The 22,773-nt window shown below is 34.2% G+C and overlaps 4 protein-coding genes across 6 annotated transcripts in view; 2 read left to right on the forward strand and 2 right to left on the reverse strand.

The window, feature by feature from the left end:
* The window catches only part of LOC126969354 (major facilitator superfamily domain-containing protein 12-like), a 57,218-nt gene that overhangs the window by 28,253 nt on the left and 6,192 nt on the right, over nucleotides 1-22,773 (reverse strand). Inside the window, exons 5-8 of one of the 3 annotated variants that reach the window (XM_050814725.1) lie at nucleotides 20,977-21,274; nucleotides 19,942-20,092; nucleotides 18,392-18,519; nucleotides 15,410-16,883 (exon numbers count right to left, since the gene is read on the reverse strand). In XM_050814725.1, coding sequence (XP_050670682.1) covers nucleotides 16,822-16,883; nucleotides 18,392-18,519; nucleotides 19,942-20,092; nucleotides 20,977-21,274 — 639 coding nt within the window. In that variant the 3' untranslated portion in view covers nucleotides 15,410-16,821. Of the gene's footprint in view, nucleotides 1-15,202; nucleotides 16,884-18,391; nucleotides 18,520-19,941; nucleotides 20,093-20,976; nucleotides 21,275-22,773 lie in introns of those variants that run through there. The other 2 variants (XM_050814724.1, XM_050814727.1) reach the window with 2 other exon arrangements.
* Nucleotides 4-4,294, forward strand: LOC126969357 (aspartyl/asparaginyl beta-hydroxylase-like). Its single transcript, XM_050814730.1, has 4 exons — nucleotides 4-256; nucleotides 643-748; nucleotides 1,558-2,265; nucleotides 3,416-4,294. The coding sequence occupies exons 1-4, from the start codon at nucleotides 16-18 to the stop codon at nucleotides 3,564-3,566; spliced, it is 1,206 nt and encodes a 401-aa protein (XP_050670687.1). The 5' UTR covers nucleotides 4-15; the 3' UTR covers nucleotides 3,567-4,294.
* LOC126969355 (uncharacterized) lies at nucleotides 6,454-11,818 on the reverse strand. The gene is made up of 5 exons (XM_050814728.1): nucleotides 11,569-11,818; nucleotides 11,266-11,403; nucleotides 10,436-10,516; nucleotides 8,814-9,066; nucleotides 6,454-7,431 (listed from the first exon to the last, which is right to left on the reverse strand). Exons 1-5 carry the CDS (start codon nucleotides 11,620-11,622, stop codon nucleotides 6,719-6,721), a joined length of 1,239 nt encoding a protein of 412 aa, XP_050670685.1. The 5' UTR covers nucleotides 11,623-11,818; the 3' UTR covers nucleotides 6,454-6,718.
* LOC126969365 (ubiquitin carboxyl-terminal hydrolase) lies at nucleotides 12,453-13,518 on the forward strand. The gene is made up of 2 exons (XM_050814749.1): nucleotides 12,453-12,609; nucleotides 12,694-13,518. The coding sequence occupies exon 2, from the start codon at nucleotides 12,699-12,701 to the stop codon at nucleotides 13,386-13,388; it is 690 nt and encodes a 229-aa protein (XP_050670706.1). The 5' UTR covers nucleotides 12,453-12,609; nucleotides 12,694-12,698; the 3' UTR covers nucleotides 13,389-13,518.

Here is a 22,773-nt window from a genome sequence, read left to right on the forward strand (position 1 = left end):
GTGTTTTACTAACTTATGGAGGGGGCGTGGTCAGCGTGCGAGCGCCGCGTGTCTGTAAAGGCGCTGATGGACTGCGCGCGTGCTCAGTACCTTCTGGCTTCAGCGTTGGATGGTATGGCGGAGGCTCAGAGAGACAATCGCCTTCTTTCCCGTGCTATTACAGCCTATCTTCAACTGCTGAAAAATAATGAACGACTTTCCGATACGAAACTTGTGATGGTCGCTAATCGAGCTATAGACAGGATAAAGTTTAGAGGTAAATTAAACATTCTTTACATCATGAATGAGTTATTTAATTAATACGGCTTTACTGACGTTTTTGTCGGTGTCGGTACCGACTAGTATCGGACCATTCGGAAGCCCTTCATCAGGGTGAGTGGGTTCGCGATAACGTCCCACCTCTTACTGAAAATGCCGTATTAATAAATAATTTAATAATCACTCACGAAAGTCTTAATAATTTAATCACGAATGAGATCTAGTATAAGTATAAATGTAAAGCAATAATGAAAGAGTCTTTAGTTTTTGATTTTCTTGCAAATATTTATTTCTACTTATAATACCGTTTTGTAATTAATTGTTATTTATGTTGATCTTTGTATTCATTATTATAATAATTTTAACTTTGATTGATATTTTTAGGAGTGTATCTGAATGCAGAACCGATATACCGATTATTGATTCGTCGATTTCCAAACGAAGTTTATTACAGAAATAATTTAACTGTTTGTTTCCTTATGGCTAACAGGTAATTATAATTTATTAATAATACATTATTTGACTGGAGAATCATTAAATCACATTTCAGGAACTCTTAAATTTGTAAGTTCCAATTAACATTCAAATGTCTAATATATTCCGTAGTATTCGTCTTCAGTGACTATGGGCGTTTAAACGCATTTTAAACACACATCAGCACAGTTACATTGTATGTAAAAACACAATTATGTTGTGTTCTGGCTGTTATAATGTGTTCAATATTAGATACTTGAAATGAACTTGTAGGTCTTTCTGTTACTGAGATGTTAACTATGAGATCATATTATATCAATTACTTATAATGTAGTTACAATACAATACTTAAACTGCGTAATTAAATAACCGGAAGTAAAGTTATTGCAAGGATAAAACTTTTTCGGCCTTACAAATAAAATTTGCATAAAGTTATAACTAATCATAAACCAAGAATATGCAAAATGTTTACAATTAGACATTTTGCTTACGATTGGTTTATTTGGACGTATAACGTTTCCCGAGTTTATTTGTAAGGAAGCATGTCATTCGGAAAACTTCAGAATTATCATTGTATTAACAGTGTTGTCAACGATATAGTAAACATCTTGCATATTCTTTGTTTATGCTTAGTTATAACTTTCTACCAAGTTTATTTGTAAGGCCGTATGTCTTCATCTTTGACACTACAGAATTACAAGACAGGGAGAAGTAATTTTAAACTTGGAGTAACTTTACACTGTGTTTATCAATAAGACATCATGTTTACCTATAGTAAAAAGTGTATTGTAGAGTAAGTTTTTTTTTAATTTGTAATTTTTCCAGAGTGGATCTTGCAGAAGAAGTTTTGAAAGAAACTCTCCGATTGTGGCCCGACGACCGCGTCGCTTTAGGACATTACGGTTTCATTTTAAAAAATACACACAATAAGCATGAAGAGGCCGTTGAATATTTACAGAGAGCTCTCGAGCACGAAAGCGGACCCGCTAACGAACCTCGCTTTTACTATCATTTAGGAGATGCACTCTTATTACTTGGGAGGTTAAAGGAAGCCGAGGAGGTTCATAAACGTGGTGCAGCTCTAGGGCATTTCCTATCACCTTCCCAGCGTTCCCTGTATAATGTAGATCGGTTAAAAGGTCGGCCTTGGTGGCCGATAGAAGACACACCTTACGTACAACTAGCGAGAGCCTTAGAAAAATCCTGGCGAGAAATTTTAAAGGAAGCCCTAGCTGCGAAGGCTCTTTATGAGAAGGAGAAAGAAGGATTGAGCGAGAAGGGCTGGTCCCAGTTGGATTTGTTTGTTCGAGGGCAGGAAATCCCTGGCAGATGCAAGACGGCTCCGGTCACGTGTTCGATAGTTCGTTCGGAACCGGCTGCGGCGGGATGTAGGCGGGGCCAAGTGAAGTTCAGTGCGATGGAGGCGGCGACTCGCGTGCGGCCACACGTCGGACCCACTAACTGCCGTCTCCGAATGCATCTAGGCTTAAGCAACACACAAAATACTTTTATTAGAGTGGATAAAGAAATTAGGTAAGAAAGCAAATCCGGTTTTTCACCTCGTTTCGTCACTTGTAATTGACCGTCATTAAGCACGAAGTAGGTGTCAGTGCCTACGGTAGCGCGCGGCTACTAGATTTCTTACAGGTTGTTCCAAAACGATATTATGAGAAATTGATTTATTTAGGTTAATTATTATTTTATTTTTGGATTTTTTTTTTAAGATTACTGTTAAGTAGTTCTACCCGTGTGTTTATTTCATATCGCCATTGTAGCGCCACGCTGTATGTGTTGTCTCCTTCGAGTATAATATGAAATATTATAAACTTCCGTTCAAGCAACAGAGCGAGTTCAAATAAAATTTTATATATATAAAATAAAAGTGAAAACAAAAAATATTTTTCGGTTGTCGACATTCTCTAATTATTTTATCTACACCCATGCTTTAAATCCTCTATTAAAGAGTCTGAAACAGTTAGCTTATTGCCAACATTAAAACACCCAATGTTCTAATAACCATTACATCATCCAAACGAGTGTTGTAATGTTGTACTGAATTTCATAACAACACTGCTATGTTTTTTTTTCGATCCCTTCTTGCGCAAAGAGTTTGAACAGACAGCCACATTCTTATTGCTCGATGCGTGGTATCTGTATGAATTTCAAAAAAAGAACCTTTTCGTTTACGCGCGTTCCACACTACCAGAACGTCGCGCGCCGTAAAAAAAAGTAGGTTATTCGAATCCCCGCCATTTTGCTTCGATATTTTTATTGTTTTGTTTGTTGACATGATATTCGAGTGAATTTTAATTATTGCACTATACAAAATGTAAATTACTACTAAAATAAATAATTGTTTCAATACTTAGTTTATATGTATATAATCAGTAATGAATGATATTAGGTTACTACTAGGACCGGTGTTTTAGTGTTAGCAGTAAGCTAACTGTTTTAGAATCTCTTAGAGGATTCATATTCTGGGTGTAGATAAAGTCTTGTATGCAACTGTTGATAATTAGGTATTAAAACACTCATGTGATACTATTATCACACAAAGCTTCGCCTCGTGTGATAAATCCACATTCGTGTTTTAATACCCTTTATTACACAACAGTTGCATAAATAACTATTACCGACACGTATCTACACTATTTGACATATTTAATATATTTCAACTTTCCAGGCAATGGGAAGTCGGCAAGGTGTTCATATTCGACGATAGCTTCGAGCACGAGGTGTGGCACAACGGCACCAGTCCGCGCCTCGTGTTGATCGTGGACGTGTGGCACCCCGACCTCACCGCGAAGGAGCGCCGCTCCCTGCCCGCTATCTGATTACCTTTGCTAGCCGCTCACTGGCAATACTTTAACATCAGCTTGTTGCTGAACTCTACAAATTAACACACCAAAGATCTGCTCATAGACATCTTGTTAAATCTAACGTAAAATATGTTAAATTATGTAAAATATGTACAGTTATGCACGTCTCACACAATGGTAGGCTAAAACTACGGAATGTTTTGCCACGACACTCCTACACTTTCTTATTCCTGGAAGGTACTATTGAACTAACCCCTACCAGTACATCCGATAGGGTTGTGAATCTACGACTAGGTTTACCCTTTCCAACCCACATGGAATCTGGTAAATACACCGCTATTTATTGTCTAGAAAAGTAATCGCTTGACGGAACAAATCGTCGGGCTCGAAGGACCAAAAAATACACTACCGCAGATTCGTTAGTACCGTACCGTAGTTACAAAATTTGTAGAAATAGTTTCTAATTTTTATCTTTAGCACGTTTAATATAACGCAAAGTAACGCCCGTGACGAGTCAATCTTACGGCAGCCTTCAAATTGGTACTTGTATAACCTATTCGGGTTGGTACATTACTTAAGTCAATATTGTCCTCAAATTGGGTATAGGATTGCATAAGTCATGGTATAATATTGTGGTTAGTTGTATAGTTAGTATCCTAAGCTACTAATGTAACTGTACATAAGTATATTTTAATGTTTGTTAATTATCATTACCAAGTTTAAATATAAATACAATGCTCGAATGATTGCTTTTTATTAAATCACTAATATCGATCTTTTTGTGAATCACTAAATTGATTAAGTACTTAATTAAAATAAGTAGGTACACATACGGTTTCTGCTACTAAAATCCAATCAGGGTATAACCAGAAAGCTATCGGCATATAATGTGATAAAAAACCTTACCAACGCTTCTTCTCTTCTACCTTACTCAAAGTTTTGCTTCATTCATTAGAAATAAAATATAAAGCTACAAAAATATCAAAACTTATTATTGAAACAAGCAATTATCGTTGTAAATACTCATTTATTTTAAAATATAACTAATTTACCAGTTTTTGTCGTAAGAAAGGTTTGTGTAACAAAATAAAACACAATTTGAATTATTTATACACGGCAACAGCTTGTTTCAATAACTTTCAGATACATGCACAGAATATAACAAGGCCTTACATTATGGTAACTGATAATGCCCTTTACAATGCAGAGCCTCTCAGGATTCTACCAAAAAACAACACTCGACTCCTTGACACATAAATGTTATGGCAGTAATTTAACTATTTTAGCTACGGTGCGGTAGAGTTGCCAACCCTACTATATAATATAGTATACTAGTGTATTAGAGGCCCGACATATTTCTAAATGTTTACAGCAGGTGAAACTACTATATTTCTGTCTCTTCCACACTTTAAAAGTTTAAACATTATGCAATATCAAATTTTAACACTAAAAGGCCTAAAATTTCACTTCTATCGGTAGTCTCTACAACTGCAATTTTTTTTTCATCTGTTCGTTATCTACTATTTTCTTGAGAAACAATTTTAGAACTTTAAAACTATTTTTGACCTAAAAAGAGTTGGGAACGCTAACGGTGCCGTGCTACCGTACCATACAAGGTATAGGTTATTCATTGTAATGAACAGGGTGTCATGACTTAAAACTAGCTATCTATCTTACTAAAAAAAATCGAGATCTTTCTAATGTACTGGGTTTTAACTTGATCGGACGTGCAATGGCTTGGCGGGACGGGTAGGTTTTTGCACGTAGTGTTCGACGAAAACAGGTTTATTCAGTCTTACGACTAATGTTGTACTGACAGATTGCTGTTTGTTTGTGAAAAACGGTTTTTTAATGAAAAATTGCTCTGTTTTTGTGAGGTAAGTCTAATATTGAAATATTTTTTCAGATATAAATAGATTTATTTGAGATAGTACTTCTTTTTGCAATATTTTCGAATTCCCTTTTAGCACGACATGCCACAAAATTGGATATTTTCCCCACGATCTGGATGCGGCCTCCACAGTGCAGTTTTCAAGGAACTTTCTTCCACGTACAAAAGTGTGGAATGAGCTTCCTTGTGCGGTGTTTACGGGACGAAACGACATGGGAACCTTCGAAAAAAGCGCGTACACATACCTTAAAGGCCGGCAACGCTTCTGTGATTACTCTAATGTTGCAAGAGAATGTGGGCAGCGAAACACTTCGTACTGATTTTGCTAGAGATTCTGATGCTATTTTTTTGTTACAGCTTCATGGGTAGTTGTATCATAATGTAATTATTATTATGTGTCCTTGAAGGAAATTACAATTATAGACAACTTTTACTATGTTAATCTAACTCACCCGTATGGGGTTCCGTACTGTAATCACGTCATATACGTATTTATTTTTGGAAATATTCAGAATGATGGTTTGATATTACAACTCTCAACTTTTAGCATTTATTGCTAATATTTCCTGTATATCTATATATATAAAAGAGAATGTATGTTTGTATGTTCCCTAATAACTCCTAAACTATTCGACCGATCTCAATGAAATCTTTTGTAATAGATTCGTTTAAGCTCAAGGAAGGTTTATATAAGTATATCATTTATATAGCAAAACAACGTTTACCAGGTCAGCTAGTATTAAATAAGACAAAATATTTTATGTATGTTGTATATTTGGTATAAAAAATTATACAAAGTTCTGAATAAAGTAAAATCTAAAACTAGTAAAGCTCCTTTTGTATTTAGCTAAAACACTGTAAATTTAAAATCAGGTGAAAATGCTGTGTCAGTCATCAAGTAAACAACTATTCTTAAAATATATTTTATAATACATTATTGGACGGATATTTCCCTGTCGTGCTTTCATCGGATACTGATGTATCCGGATCTGATCTGGATCTGATGATCCATTCACAAAAAAGTGTTGACTTAAGCATTAAGTAATGTAGCGCACTGAACACAACAACAAACATTTAAAAAACGAGTTCAACTTAACAACTAGTTGTCAACAGTTTATTCTAACTTAAAATCTAAATAACAATCTAAATTGCTGCTTATAAACAACATTGAGCTTCAAAAAGTTACTGGAATGGCTAAAATTAAGGCACTTGAGTTTTGTATTCAGAATTGGAAACTCTCGGATGAAAGTGATCAGATGAAATGTTGTTCATAGCTTCATGACCTTTCTATATTATAATTATCATTTTGCTGATAAGCTGGTGGCCCTGGCGCCTGTGGGGTTGCTCTGGCTGAGTATGGTGGGGCAGGGGGCGGAGGTGCTTCCCATCCGCAGTCCCCCATCGGATAACTATTAGTAACATACCCATTAGCTCCATATGGTGAATCACATGGTGGTATATCAACTCTGCTCTCATACCCTTGTCCTCCTTCATAGCCCCCATATGGAGGCACATTTGTGTCATAATGCCTCGGGGGATCATACCGGCTAGGTTCATTGAATGGACCGACAACATCATGGCTGGGCTCTGCTCGCACACTTCTTCTGACAGTTTCATACCTATTTGTCATAATTGGTATAGATTCAACTGGTGGTGGGGGAGGTTCATATGTATCTTGAGAACGCAATGTCCCATCCCTGTCAGGATGGTATGAGTTTGGTCGTGCAGCATGGAAGTTTGAATAGGATGAATGTGCTGATGTTGGTCTTGAAGGCCGTGGGTCTGAGGGCAATGAGGCATTCGATGCGGTATACCCAGCATTCCTATAAGAACGACGTGACCTTTTCACTGACGATCCATTACCTCTCGATCCGGACCGGCGTTTGACGCGACGCGGTGTCATGGGCTTAAGGGAACTCTCACTTATATTTGTTTCTGTTGGACTCAATTCGAGTGTATAAACCTGCCGTCGAGGCAAGGTGGCTTTGTCTGTAAATATAATTATATAATATTAGTGGTAGGGAATTAACATCACCGATTTGGTAAAATAATTTTTGAATTTGAATTAAATTTTCTTTTTCAAATAACAATCCGGTAACTAGTTATGTTTAGAATCAGTTTTGATCACAATATACCAATATGCAAAACAAGTAATTATTCGGACACTGTTGAGTACGGTTCGGCTTCAATGCTTTACATTGAAATTAATTAATTTGGTAAAAATAAAAAAAAATGCTCATCTTATGCTTGTTTATCCTCCTCTTCCATAAAAAAAATCATAAAATGTGTGTGGATTGATGCATCTACTGTATTAAATAACTCTTGTAGTTTTTAAATTAATTTACATATTAATTTTTTAACTTATACTAGTGCAAGTCATTACGTGAATTTTTGTTGCACCACTTCACATAGAACGTAATTAATTTGTAAAATTAAGAAGCTGTTAATATTGATTCAAAAGAGTGACGGTGAGTTTATTGCCAGTTTTTCTAATTAAATCTCAAAGTTTTCCGAAGTTGTGGTAAAAGGTTCTTTCTACCTTTTGTTATTCATAATATTTTTATATTTTTTTAATCTTTATTATTATATTATATTTTAATTTAAATAGTTTTTTCTTGTTAAATTTTTGCTGAATAATAAATATTAAATAAATAAAAGTGCAAGAAATTCGCGCGAAATATAATGCATCGAAACGCAATGCTATTGGTTGAAACGCAGTGTGACGTCAAAGTCTCGATAAACATAATCACTGGTATGGTTCCAACATATTATTTTCGGTGGTAAGCGATATAATTATGTATTACATTTTATGTTCGTTTTTTATTATTAAATGATCTGTATAATTATTACTTACAATGACTGAAAGCGGATTTGTTAAAGGGCAATGTTAAGGGCATATAATCATCTTCCAAGAATAGACGCGTTTATGATCCTATGTATTTCATGATGCGTGATGAAAAAAAATAGTTTCCAGATAATTATTCACCAAAATATCACTAAAACCTTCTCCGAAACACGCTGCATGTAATGGTACAAGAATTATTCCGATGGGTTCAGTAGTTGTCGCAGTATAACCGAAGGAAAAAACCGGCCATACATTTATGAGTACAATATATATATAAATATTCTTGGGATACACTCTGAGGTCACACCGCGCAAAATTTTTGAATAGCAGAAATATATTACCCGAAAGGAATATTAATTTTTTAAATAAATAAGAATGTATTTATCTATAATTTGATGTGTTTGCTAACTTTTGGAATGTAAAAAATGAAATTTAAGTATTTTTAAAAATCATGCAATATAGGGTATATTGTTAAAATTTTTCAACCTAATCGAATAAATCTGATTTCATTTGATATAAAGCTGACCTAATGTAGGCTTCTGTTTCTTCAATGAGTGAAAAATAAGTAGTACGGCAAGTGGCAAGGCCGCTACAGTCAATAATGCTGCAACTATTGATTGTGCTAACTCAACATGGTGCCATTGAAAGAAGCATCCATCAACTCGGGCTGGCCTCCAAGTGCCAGGGCCATCTACTTCTCCCCACACAGGTTGACAGCCCCATCCATTGCTTTCCCACCAGCTTACACTGCCCGTTCCCAAGGACAATAAACCATTCTCCTGAAAATAGAAAAGTAAACTAAATAAATAAAAGGAACTGGAACTTTATTTTTAATAAGTATATTAACTGTCAAATAGAATGAATAGGAATTGATAGTGAAAAATGGGGATTGACACAACAACTACTTTGATAATCTTCAATCACATACTATCAATTGGCAAAAATATATTACATATTTATGTCTTGACCTAGCACCACCTGTTTAACATCAAGTTAGAAAAATTCAAAATAATTCGCCAACACTGCAATTAAAGATTCTTTTAAAGTGACATTTTTCTTCATGGTTCAGCAATAGTTTTACTGAAACCACACCTTTGGTATTTAGGGCGAAGTGGCAAAGAATGCTACGTTTTTCTAATTACAGTAAAAAATGATTCAAAAATATCATAAGATCTGTCCGAGTTTATATTCTTTCCTTACTATTAACTATATCAGCCAAGCTGCAATTTTATACCAATAATCTTTTTTATTATAAGTAGCTTTTACCAGTGGGAGGCTCCTTTGCACAGGATGTCGGCTAGATTGTACCATTACAGCAACTATTTCTGCCATGAAGCAGTAATGTGTGCTTAAGCATTAATGTGTTTTGGTCAGAAGGGCGCGCCGTAGCTATTGAAATTACTGGGCAAATGAGACTTAATGTTTTATGTTATAAGGAGATGAGCACAATTTTTACAATAATTGTAGTGCCACTCAAAATTTTTGCTGTTTTCAAGAATCTTGAGCGGCACTGCATTATAATGGGCAGGACATATCAATTACCATCAGCTGAATGTCCTGTTCATCTTGTCCCTTATTGTCATTAAAAATGCTATAAATATATAGATTTCAAAGAGTGGCAATGAGTTTCTTCTTGGCTCTCCTCATTAAAGAAGTGGTGGTAAGTGGTAAAATGTCTAAGTTTGACATTTATAAGTGACATTTTCTTACCCACATTAATAAATAATTCTAGAATTTGAGTTTATCATCACATTATGATTACTGGTGGTTAAATTTCTAATCAACACCATACTTTGGTACTTATACAGAACTTATTAATTATATAATTATCTATTATCCATTCTATCAAAAAAATTTGAGAAAATAATGTACAAAATGATTTAAACTTATTTTCTGAATTAAATGTTGTACAGAATAAATATACTATAATTTCTTATTATTATGTACATTAGTTAAAAATTAACTAAGACTGTGTTGACTTTGAAATTCTTATAAAATAAATGTAATTTATATGGGCTTATAGAAAAGGCCAAAAGAATCAACCCAAGCAAACCAAAAATACATTACAATAATTATTATCCCTGATACAAACTCATACAGTCCAAACCACTCTTATAAAAATATGATATAATATAACTTATAACTTACTCTATCCAATGTTCCAACATTTAGGTAATAGCATATAAGAAATATGTTCCATGAAAACCAAATGACACTCCATATTGCATACTGAAAAGATTTTGAAGTGTGATGAAACAAATAGTTTTTAATAAAAACAGGTTCAAATATTTTTTAATTATTTTTGTACAAAACTTCTTTTACCATCAACAATGGCAACTAATTTATACTTCCAAAAATTCCTCCTATACTTTTTTCTGTTTTTCTTTTTACCATAAAATATAAATATAAAATGCACATACACCAGTAGGCTTCTTTGCACATTTGCATGCCCATTAGCAGGTCAGTACCAGAGTGGTGCATTTTCAAGGGTGTAGGAAGATCCGGCCAAGGTGAGACTCAGATATTTGTGTTCAATTAAGGTACTGAATTGTTAAGGACAGGGCATATGACTTTTAATCAGGTGAATGTATTGCTCGCCTGGTCACTGTCTTTCATAGAAAAAATATAACAAGTATCAACCTTTTAATAAGCACATCAATTAAATAGTATAAATTAGGACATCAGAATTAACAGTTCCAATACTGTTTTTTATATCTGTTTTTGTTATTAATTTTCTAATCAGAATCATGTATAAAAAAATCCCTTCACATATTACAGATGTGAAGTCTAAATTACTTAGGCCTGCATTTTTTAACTTAGTAAAATGTATAGTAAATTCTTAAAAAGCATACACTTTTTTAGAAGAATGATAAAAGTTTGACAAGGACATTTTAATAATTATTATTTTAATTAAATATTACTTCGGCTTAATAGTTTTTTTTAATTATTAATTCTAAAACAATATATCTATTACTCACAGCTATAAGATATTTTGTAACATATTGAACAGCTCCAAATGATCCAAATATTATTAAAATAATATTAATGAAGTTTGATGTTATTGGTAACCACATATAGCCAAGAAAATCAAAAACTTGTCTTTGTATTGTGATTATCTGAAAAAAAAGGTAATTCATAGTACTTTTTCTAAATATACTTCTACTGACCCAATTTTTTTTAATGCTTTTAAGAGGTCAAACTTTTGAATCACATAATGATTCCATTTATGATTTATTCACTCATACTCTCATTCCATTAACCTAAAATGTACATAAACAAACCAGCTCAAGAATGCAGACGATCAACAAAAGAGTTCTTAGCCCACAAACAGCCATTTTATGACTCACGGGACACGGATAAATATAATGTATGACTATTTCAAAATATTGTTGAACATCTTCACTATCTTAAGTCTTCATTATAATACATAAATCCAAAAAATTCTTGTAAATAAAACTTTTGCAAAATCAGAATTTGATATTTCGTACAAATTATTATGACACGGATATCCATCGGAAAACACAACCTTGAAAATATTCGGTTACGTCAGTGTCACAGAATGTCAGTGTCTACGGCTGCTGTATAGTGAATGAAGGTATAGTGTACCCTGTTATCAGCTACTTTCTCAGACGAATGTGCTAGCGATGAATGTAACGACTTTTATTATTCACAACCTTTCGTTCAACACAATTTTCACTGTAGCTATTTTATTTAAAAGGGAGCAGATATACTATTAGTGTGAGTTATACACTGTGTTAAAATATACATGTACGATGTTTGACAAGGATGTGTAGTAAAATGCCGAGACACTATTAACAATAAAACCCCTTAGAACGCTACAGTAAAAAGAACATTTCATATTAAATGTTGTCAAAAACTTTAAAGAGCCCCTAACTTATTTATTCTACCAGTAAACTGAGCCCTGGAAAGGTGTATTTTATATACCTACAATAAATTGTTTTGATTTGGGTGAAGCAAGCTGCGGGTAGTTTTAGAATTAAGTAGGGACATTAGTTCTGATAGTGATTTTAGTTGTTTTGTATTGTGGTAGACGGTTGAGCTTTACTCCTTTACACAGTTTTTATAGGGCCATTAAACAAAGTAGATACCTACCCACCAGTTTTTGTACTATACTAGAACTACTGACTAACCTACTAACTAGTATATTATATATTTTATCTGTGGTCTGAACTCTCAACTCTGTGGCAAGGAGTGATTTTTGATAATTCATTTTCTAGAAAACTTAAAACCGATAAAGTGAGAAACAGAGAAAGTTGGAAACATCAAGGAACATAAATATTTAAATTCGAGTTGAAGTTTCGGTAGGTCTCAATTATTTTGTATTGTAATTCGAGATACTTATGTCCTAATATTTTACCGGTAACCTAAAAAAATTTATCCAACAGGAACAATGGCGACTGAAACGTTGGTGCCTTTGGAATCGAATCCAGATGTTATTAACAAATTCCTCCAGAAACATGGTGTCCCCACTGCCTGGAATATCGTGGATGTCATGGGATTGGAATCTGAGATGCTCTCTTGGGTGCCAAAACCAGTGATTGCTGTCACTCTTCTATTCCCACTTTCTGACGCTTATGAGCAGTTTAAAGCTAACGAAGAATCCGAAGTGCTTGCAAAGGGCCAAGAAGTATCCAGTAATTTGTTTTACATGAAGCAATGCATCAGTAATGCATGTGGTACCATTGCTCTAATACATGCTGTAGCCAACAATACTGATAAGATAGAGCTTTCTGATGGACATCTCAAAAAGTTTCTGGATGCAGCTAAGGATCTGGATCCTAATGCTCGGGGCACTCTATTTGTAAACAATGATGGGATTATTAACTCTCACAAAGAGCTGGCTCAAGAGGGTCAAACACAGGCTAACCCTAATGAGCCTGTAAACCATCATTTCATTACTTTTGTTCACAAAGATGGATCCTTATATGAGTTGGATGGTCGCAAAGCTTTTCCTATCAATCATGGACCAACTACTCCTGAGACATTCCTTGAAGATGCTGCTAAAGTTTGCAAGGAGTTTATGGCTAGAGACCCAAATGAAGTTCGTTTTACTATTATGGCACTGGCTGCTTCAGATTAAAACATTTGCTATGTTTAAACAGCTTATTATTTATTTTCATGCTTAAGACTGTTCAGCTTATAAGAATTTCATAATTACATACTTTGTTGTAAGCTTTTGTGATATTAAACATTTTTATTTACTTGTATAAGTGTTTGGTTTTCACACCTATTAATTTTCATGTTTAAAAAATACTTGTAAAAAAAACATGTTTTGCAACTCAGTTCTACTGTATAAAGTTGTGAGATCCATATACACCTAGTTCGTCAATTATTTAGTATTTAGTTATAACATATTAGCTAACCTAACAACATCTTATAGTGAACTTCTTCCCATCTTATATCAATATTAAAAATCTTGTTTAAAATAAATAGATTAACTTGGCCATCAAATGAAAATACTATCATTTTTATTAAAAAAAATGTATCTCACAATTAATACATATTAAATGGAATAAGATTCTTAATTTGATTGATTTGTGATTCCTCTGGTGGAGGTAAAGACATGTGGATGGCGGTGATCACTTTTCATTAGGTGACTTGTCCCCTCTTTCATAATTTCAAAATGTATGAATAAGTGTGTATAGTGATGTACTTACCATCTCAGTACAGGCCTGTCTCACTCCCCGTGTAGGTATCGAAATCGTAAGTAGATACGTGCAGCAACCTCTCGCCAAGCCAGCCAGTCGAGACGGGCGCATAATTTTATTCACCTACTTCACCGGTCCGACCGATCTTTTAAAAATGGAGAAACATAAAAAAAGCAAAGAATGTTGTCATTGCGATCCATATTTAATTTTTTTAAAGCTTTCTAAAGACCTTAAAACAATCTAATTTTAAGTGATTATTATTACCTATAATGTAATTACCTTTCATGATAGCTAGGTAGCTCATTATTTCCTAAGTAGGAATGACTATGTCGTGGTCTTCATACGCATACATCACTCTAATCGTCTGCAACTAATCTAGGTTTGACAACGAAACAATGTTGTTTTAAAATTACTATTACATACCTATTTATATAACAGAAAAAACAAAGCATATTTTAAAAGATTACTAGGTAGGTAGGTATAGTTTTGGGTAAAGAAGACAGCCCTATTGTCGTCAGAATAGGTAAGAGTCACGCGATAGAAAGAGAGACAATTTCTGGGTAAATAAAAATGTAGGTTAATAGCGCTGTGCGATCTGAATTACACCTTATTGTATAAACCGCAAGAGCCCCTATTTCTTTAATTGGTTTCGGAGAGTGAGACTTCTGTACTTATACTACATATTTTATAATCTTAGCTTAGTACAACAATATTTTAAGAATGATTAACTTGGCCTTCCCTTCAAAAGGACTGAGTCTCGATAGATATATGACATGTATGAAGGTTTCCCCTTAAAGGTGCGGTTAGAGGAGAGTTCTCCAGTTGATGGGATATGACGCAAGCAAGGCTTGAGAACAATGGAAGCAAACATAATATGAATAACAATAAATGATCGGGTTACTGGAAACCCAAGTGCTGGCAGCTATTGCGGTCAACGGATCAGGTACCCGGAAATGCTGCCAGTGTTCTAGGAACACTTCCCCTTAATGATAGTTTTAATTTGATGTAATCAGTAAGTATTGAAAATATAGTTATAAAACTTTAGATGTATATATGTATTCTTTACTGAAACCCGAGCCAAAAAGACCTTTATTGTGTGACTTGATGAAAGTACTTCATATATATATTATGTTATGTTCCAAATAATGACTATCTTCTATGTGTAGATCTTGTTCTGTAGAACAAGACAATACACTGTTTACTGTTTTCTCTTGCTCTGCTTGGAAATAAATAATAAAATGACGCATTAATTGAATACCAATTCATAATTATTCTTTAATATCACAAGAAGATACTTATTCTATTTCTATAATTTTTACTACTTACAATCAATAAATAATTTTCTAAAAAATATATTAATTTAACAAATTTATCTACTTAGGTACGCATAAAATTTGAGCTATAACATTTTTTTTCTAAATAAACATATTAAAAATATGACGCTCAGGATTACTGGAAGCTGAAATGGTAGGAGACACCGGTATTACCTAGTCACAGTAATTTGACAAGCTACGGCGTCATTAAATCGATACCTATATGAATAGTGATTAAGTAAACAGTTAATTAGGCCGCTTACATATTTTCATGAATATCAAATTAGGGAAAAGTTATAGAAATACACGCTTTATGCAGAAAACTCTATGTTATATTAAATAACAATATTCTCTAGTTTATGGGTACATAGATAGACTTAAAATATACTAGAGTATAGGCGATCTGACACACATTTTGATATATCAATGTGTGCGTAGTTTAATATTTAAAAGAGTAAGGCGCCAATTCCATGCTTGGTCAATAAAAATTGATTACAGTAACAATATTACAATTGTACATAGGCACATAAGTGAATTTGCTAGAAACTGTCATACATATATTATGTCATATTTCTATTCGTTTCGGACGTTGTATGCTTTCACAACAAGATCCCAGATAATGTTCAAAACAAAAGTAGGTACCTATTAAGGAAATTCAAAAGAATTGTTAAAAAATGTTAAAATAACAATAACTAACATATTTCTTAATACTAAAATATTTCTTTCATCAAACCCCTACGTGTGGGGTATCTCTGAGGATAGGTCTTCAACAGTGGTAAAATGTGCCCCTCCTGTAACTTCTAAAATAAGAGAATGATAAAACTAGAAAAAATATATGATGTAGGTATATTAATTACCATGAAAACTTCCACCGAAAATTGTTTTGAACGAGATCTAGTAAGTAGTTTTTATAAATAGATACAAATGATGAGAGCTCATTTGCACTGTATGATTTTGCGCAAAGATTTTTTGCCTTTTCCATTTAAATAATTTAATATAATTTTCCTTTCTATAACTTTTATACTATGTTCTTTGATGCTACGGAACCCTTCATTGGTTGAGTCCGACTCGCACTTGGCCGCTTTTTGACTTTCAATTATTATTATTATATTTTATATTCTATTTTTAATAAAAATATTTAAATTTAAATACATTTGCGTTCCAATTCTATCTTGCTGTGTCTTCCGTTACAGATTCTTCCCTCTCGCATGCATTTTTTATAAGAAGTAGTATATTGTAAGTCTATAAGTTCATACGCATATAGAAAAGTCATGGCTTAATGGGCTTCATCCAAAGCCAAAGCCGTTGATTGATTAAAAAAAAACAAAATAAATATCTTATTGAGCAAAGGCATCATTAAAACAATATAAACATTAATGATTCAAAATATTGCGATTCAATATACAAACAAAATCATTGTATATATATTAAACTAAATATTATTCATAACAGATCATGGAATAAATTGTCCATTGCATGATTAACGACGTACATAAAAACTTTCTCATTTCAAATTTGATGATTTGATTGAAAAAGGATCAATCTGTCGTACCTAACGTATGTTTGGCCCATGTTCTTCCGCTTCATAATCTTCATTGTTAATAGATGGCGAGTCTGTAATCAGAAAGTACCTACATGAATAACAAACTTTAAAGCAATTAACAGAAATAGAAGACTGGTGGTGGGACTTAAGGTAGAGCCATAAATCATTTATACGTCGAGATAGACCATGACAGCTGTGAAAACATCGAAAAAAATGGAGTTTAGAGTTCATCTCTTTTTTGATCAATGTACGCACATAAATACAAATGGAGAGTGTGAGACGTAGCTTGTCATTTTGTTTTTTTATCGGTTGACTTACAGTTAGAGACTCTATCTAGACGTATTTATGAAATAGGGGTAGAGCATTCTATGGTTCTATACCAGAGACAATATGAAAGACGTACGCGGAGGTTTCTAATATTAAAACAATTTCACTGAGTGTGATTCCTCAATAAGTAAAATCTCATTACATGTACTTTTTTCGAAACGCACAAAAAATAGAAGAACTCTATATCAACCGTTCATTTCCTCTTAATTAGTTCTTTCTGTACTTCAATCCGCTAATTAAAAATAAAAAATCTCTCCTTGACGTTGGCTAAATTGTCAACAATCAGTCGACGGAGCCATTTAATTAAAAAAAAAACACACGCAGCCTTGTTTAAATACTTCTTTGTTTAAATAGCATGTAGCTACATAAATGTACATTTTATGTTATTGGGCGCTGATATACCTACTTTAAATAAATTTGAGAGATTCACTAACTAAGCATCAAAAAACCTTACTTCACGGCTATTATATTTGTGAACGGTAGTTCGTTGTTCCAACATGAAAAGTACCTAAACGTTTTCCATAAGACTTTTAATAACGAATTTTTGACGACCCATATGGGCCAGTGGTTACTTACCCTGACTGACTACTAAGCTATAGGTCGCGGGTTTGAATCTCAGTAGGTGCAAACAATTATTTTATGAATATGGATGCTTGTTTCCGAGTCATGGGTACGGATTTATGTATCTTTAAGTAAGTATATTGTATTAAATACATTGTTGTCTTGGACCCATAGCGCTATATGCCAAGTTCGGGCAAGATTTTCGTGTAAAAGTGTGGCAAAAACACATTTTGGCAATTACTGGTTTATTTTTTTTTGGATAATGAGAATAATAGAGCGTTCAGACCTTCTGATGTCACAACACCAGCACAGTCATAAGAGCTTTACCAGTCATACAATCTCGTATCGTCTTGAAATCGCAGCGCAACTAATCTCATTCCACAGTTTGGATGTATGCGTGCGAAGGTGAAATTTGGCGGTGGGAATAACTTCAAACTACTCTTCGGAATGCGGTAGAAACTCTACGCAACGGCAAGATACCGAGCAGTTCAAAGAACTCTAGAATTAAAGTGCTGCCGTGCCTTATTTCATTACTCACACAGTTTCTTCGGAACCACTTTGGCTTTGCTTTCAAGATGACCACAGAATAGCAATCCTTCGAGACACAGTATTCCGTGACTAGGCGAGGCATTAAGGGGAGTGTTGTCAAAACGCGGTGATACTTGATGAATATGAAGCCTAGATTTCTCACCTGCAGTTGACAGTATATTGTGTGTGGGTTTTGGTAGAAACACAGTCAATATTAGTCCCAATAAACATGCCGAGCCACACACAAATACCAGCACATCCCTGTAGTATGTAAAAGCAGCCTGCTCCGCACTAAAATACAAACAATATGTAAATACTTAAGTTAAAGCAAAAATCCCGACCACTGCTAAATCGATTGACGTGAAAATCATCGAAATGGGTGTACTTCCCTAGGGAACAGAAGAATAGCTTATTATTGCCCCGTGTGGTCTCTAAACGCGTTCGCCCTATAAGGCCTATCGCAGATGACACACTTTTGTGCTATCGGGTCTGCCGCACACAAAATGTCTTTGGCAGATATTTCACAGATTCAACGCACTTGACGTACACTTTCGGTCATTTTGTTGTCAGAACTGCAGTGATGTACACGCAATGGAAGTACAGAGATTGCAGTGTTTTATTTCGTAAAAATTAGAGTCATTTCATCCTATTCTTTCAGAAAGATTATTAAAGGGACTGTTTCATATTAAACATTCAGTTCATCATCCCACAATTTTCTTTTTAAATTTCTGTCATGATACACTGGCAAAGATGTATGGTACACAGTGGTGGTCTGTTTTCTATTTCTTGAATCAACGCTAGACATCGATATATCGATTATCGATCTCTAGCGCCATGATAAATGTCAATCACTAGCAAGTGCGGACTGCAGACTAAAGTGATCGTCGTCTGCGTTAGCGTTTGTTAACGCGAACGCTATATTTTATGGCGCACTTTTTGTGCGGCGCGGTCTGTCAGACTAGGATCAGGATATTTTGTATGTCAGACTTTTTGCGCGTCATATGAGGTACTGCATATAATTCTATATATCTGTGGTCTGGTGCTAAAAGAGCCAATATCAATTTTTGCTATTAATAGTAACTGTAATGGTTATAATACTAGAAAATAAGGAATTGTTTTTTACTGGCTTCATTAGACACAAAATAGCTCTCAATGGTAAATACATACACTTCTATAATAAAGTCGCAGTTGCAATTAGGTTGTTATCTATACTTACATAAAATTATTTATTTAAAGGTCACTAAGAAATCATCTTAAGATCTTATCTTATGATTAAAAATTTATTTGGGCCTTTTAGCACCAGACCACAGATATTTATTATCACAGACTAAAAAGTGCGTTACGGATAGTCTGTCGTCTGAGATAGGCCTAATATGCGTCTGAAGGCTATAAGGTCGATGACATAGTAACTAACAGTTAGTGTTGATCATTGACAGGGCGGTTAATTATAGGCATGTGAAACGTTCATCTTAGGATGACGGCCGCAGCACTATGCCGCAGGTAATGAAATGTGTTACGGATCAAATCATCAAGCATCTAGTTATATCTATATGTATAGTCACAATGTTAGTTGCCAAACTCCTCCGATACGGCTTGATCTCTTATTATGAAATTATACAGGTTGTACCTAATCTATTTTATATCCCAAAAACTTTTATTTCTATAAATATCATATGCATTTCCAGTTTGAATAATAATTAAAAAAATTCTTACTATAGTTGAATGATAACAATAGCTAAACCACAGGACAATTTATCTGCAAAACTCATCAATCCATACACAAACGCCGAGGTCTGTGTATTTTCTCCAATAAGATCAGCGGTGAGTGATAGGCTTGTCACCAACATTTTTGCACCACCAAAACCTAAAATAATTTACAATTGTATCACTGTCATAATAATAGTAAGCAAAGAAAGTAAAAAAATCAATAAGTAGAACATCTTCACAATAAATGGACGACACAAATGGGAAGATGCAGTGCGGTGACAGTCATGTTATGATCGCCGGCAGAGCAGTCGTAGTTATCACTTTTGAGGTGTTAAATCATAAGGAATTAATAGATTGGATGAAGGCAGCGCAGGACCGATCGTCATGGCAATCTTTGGGCCTTTGTCCAGTTGTGGACGTCTTCTGGCTGAAATGATTATAATTATTCATAAAGGGGCGAGGAGTGGAGTTGCTAAGCATTCACCATGGCGGGTACATCGTGTCGCCACAGTCTACCAAGGATTTGTGCCCATTCGTCAGCTACACCCTCACATTCCAGGATTACGTGGATCTTCAGTGTTCAGATATCCCTGCAGATTGGCAGTGACCACTCAACATGCCCACTATTGGATTCACACTTCACATCCATCACCTGATCTGCTTGAAGGGGATTAGTAGATATTGAATGGTTATTAGTGTAGGCACTTTTGGGTTTAACCAAAATATCAGGTAAAATAAATGGTAGATTACAAAATTCGGTATAAATGGTTTAAAGAGGCTAATTTGCCATATTTCTTTCCTATTAAGAAGTTTAAAATCTTTATATCTAATTTATAAGTGACATTTATCTATTTATAGAGAATGTATGTTTGTATGTTCCCTAATAACTCCTAAACTATTCGACCAATCTCAATGAAATCTTGTAATAGATTCATTGAAGCTCAAGGAAGGTTTACATATATAATTTATATGGCAAAACAATGTTTGCCAGGTCAGCTAGTAATTATTTAAGTCATTGTCCTGAGCACTGATAATACTTACCTAATAGAACAGCAACCACATAAACATAATACTCTTTAAAATTGTCATCTGATTCCAAATAAATCCACACATAGCCACACACAGAACATGCAGATCCAACAAAGTAATTTAATTTGCGAGTTATGGATCTTGGTGCCAACCTCTGTACACCCGCTGCGCTAAGACTTCCAAGATACATAGCTAATGGAACCACAGCCAGGGATCTTGCGGGTAGTCCTAGAGTCCTGTGAAGATATAATGGTATAAGAACTTGGGATACATTCACCACAAGCCTTGTACTCATATATATGCCTGCAATCTGTTGAAATAATGAAAAATATTATTAAAAAAAATTATTATAATCCATACTGTAATGGTTAATAGAGGCAAGCAAAGATGAAAGTGTATATGAATTCATAATGGTGAATAAACTATTTTATAACGGTAAGTAAAAAATAAAGTGGTTCTGCATTAGAAAGTCGCTTCCTTAATTTGAAGGGAGGAAAAGCAGGGGGAGTGATATATCACCCCTCTAGCCCCCAAAGCGCGGAAAGGAGTAGTTTTATTTTCATTGAAACTTTTTAATTTGAGTTTATGTTATGTTACTTTTGAAAAGGGTGTGCAAGCTATTTACGGATATCTTTTGAACCATTATCGTAATAAGATTTTGAGACTAATTCGGGTCTGGGCAGCCCCTCCACCCTTGCATAGCTAGGAACGAGCAGCCTTGTGTGCTGGATCCCCTCCGGCTTTTATAAAACTCTCTATAGGTAGGGCAGACTAGTACCAGGTGGAAGTATGATCCATTGATTAGCTTCTATTACTATAGTAATAATTTATAGTTTTTTTATAGTAATAATTTAAAAAAAAAAAAAAAAATATATTTTATTAATTTTTTATAATTTTTTTCATAACTTTTATTAGTTACAAAAATCATAATAAAAAAATTTAATTCCACTGTCACACAATGTTTTTTTTTTTGTTCTTACTACTTGAATAATTGTTCCATTTTATGTAACTTCAAATGCAATTTTTTTTTAAAACATGAATCACCTTGGGCTAATAGGGGTGTTACTTAAAAGAGGGAAAAAGACCTCTGTAAAATAAAACCCTTTGCAACCCCAAATTCGGGATACGAATTTCTAATGCACACTAAAAGTAAGCTTTATTCATCTAATTATGTCAATCACAGGCCACCAATCAAATTATTTTAACTTAAAGTAAAAGTGTGGTAGTTCAGAAATAAAAGTCTTACTTTTATTTCTGAACAATGGTTTATTTTCCTATTGGAATTCGTATATAGATACATTTAAAATAAAAAGAATTAATTTTGTCTTTAAAACGGATATTATAATATAATATGTCAAAATACTACAAAGCTGTGGAATGAACTTCCTTGTGTGGTGTTTCTGGGACGATATGACATGGATACCTTCAAAAAGAGCGCGTACACCTTCCTTAAAGGCCGGCAACGCTCCTGTGATTCCTCTGGTGTTGCAAGAGATTGTGGGCGGCGGTGATCACTTAACAACAGATGACCCGTACGCTCATTTGTTCGTCTATTCCATAAAAATAAAAAATACTATAAATGTTCAAAAAAAAATTATTTTTATTTTAAGTTGTTAAATATATGTTATTAATACTGATTACAAATCTCAAAAGGGAGATTTAGGGTCCGTTCACACAGACCGGCTCGGAGAGCATCGGCCTGCTTTTTTCTTTTCACACAGACCGGGTCGTATACGCTTGGAATTGGCCGGAGCGGAGCCGCCAACTATTTCACATCGACCGGCTGGAAGAGATCTGAAAGCGGGTGCG

This window comes from Leptidea sinapis, chromosome 18 (genome assembly GCF_905404315.1).
Source record: "Leptidea sinapis chromosome 18, ilLepSina1.1, whole genome shotgun sequence".
NCBI classification, from domain to species: Eukaryota; Metazoa; Arthropoda; class Insecta; order Lepidoptera; family Pieridae; genus Leptidea; species Leptidea sinapis.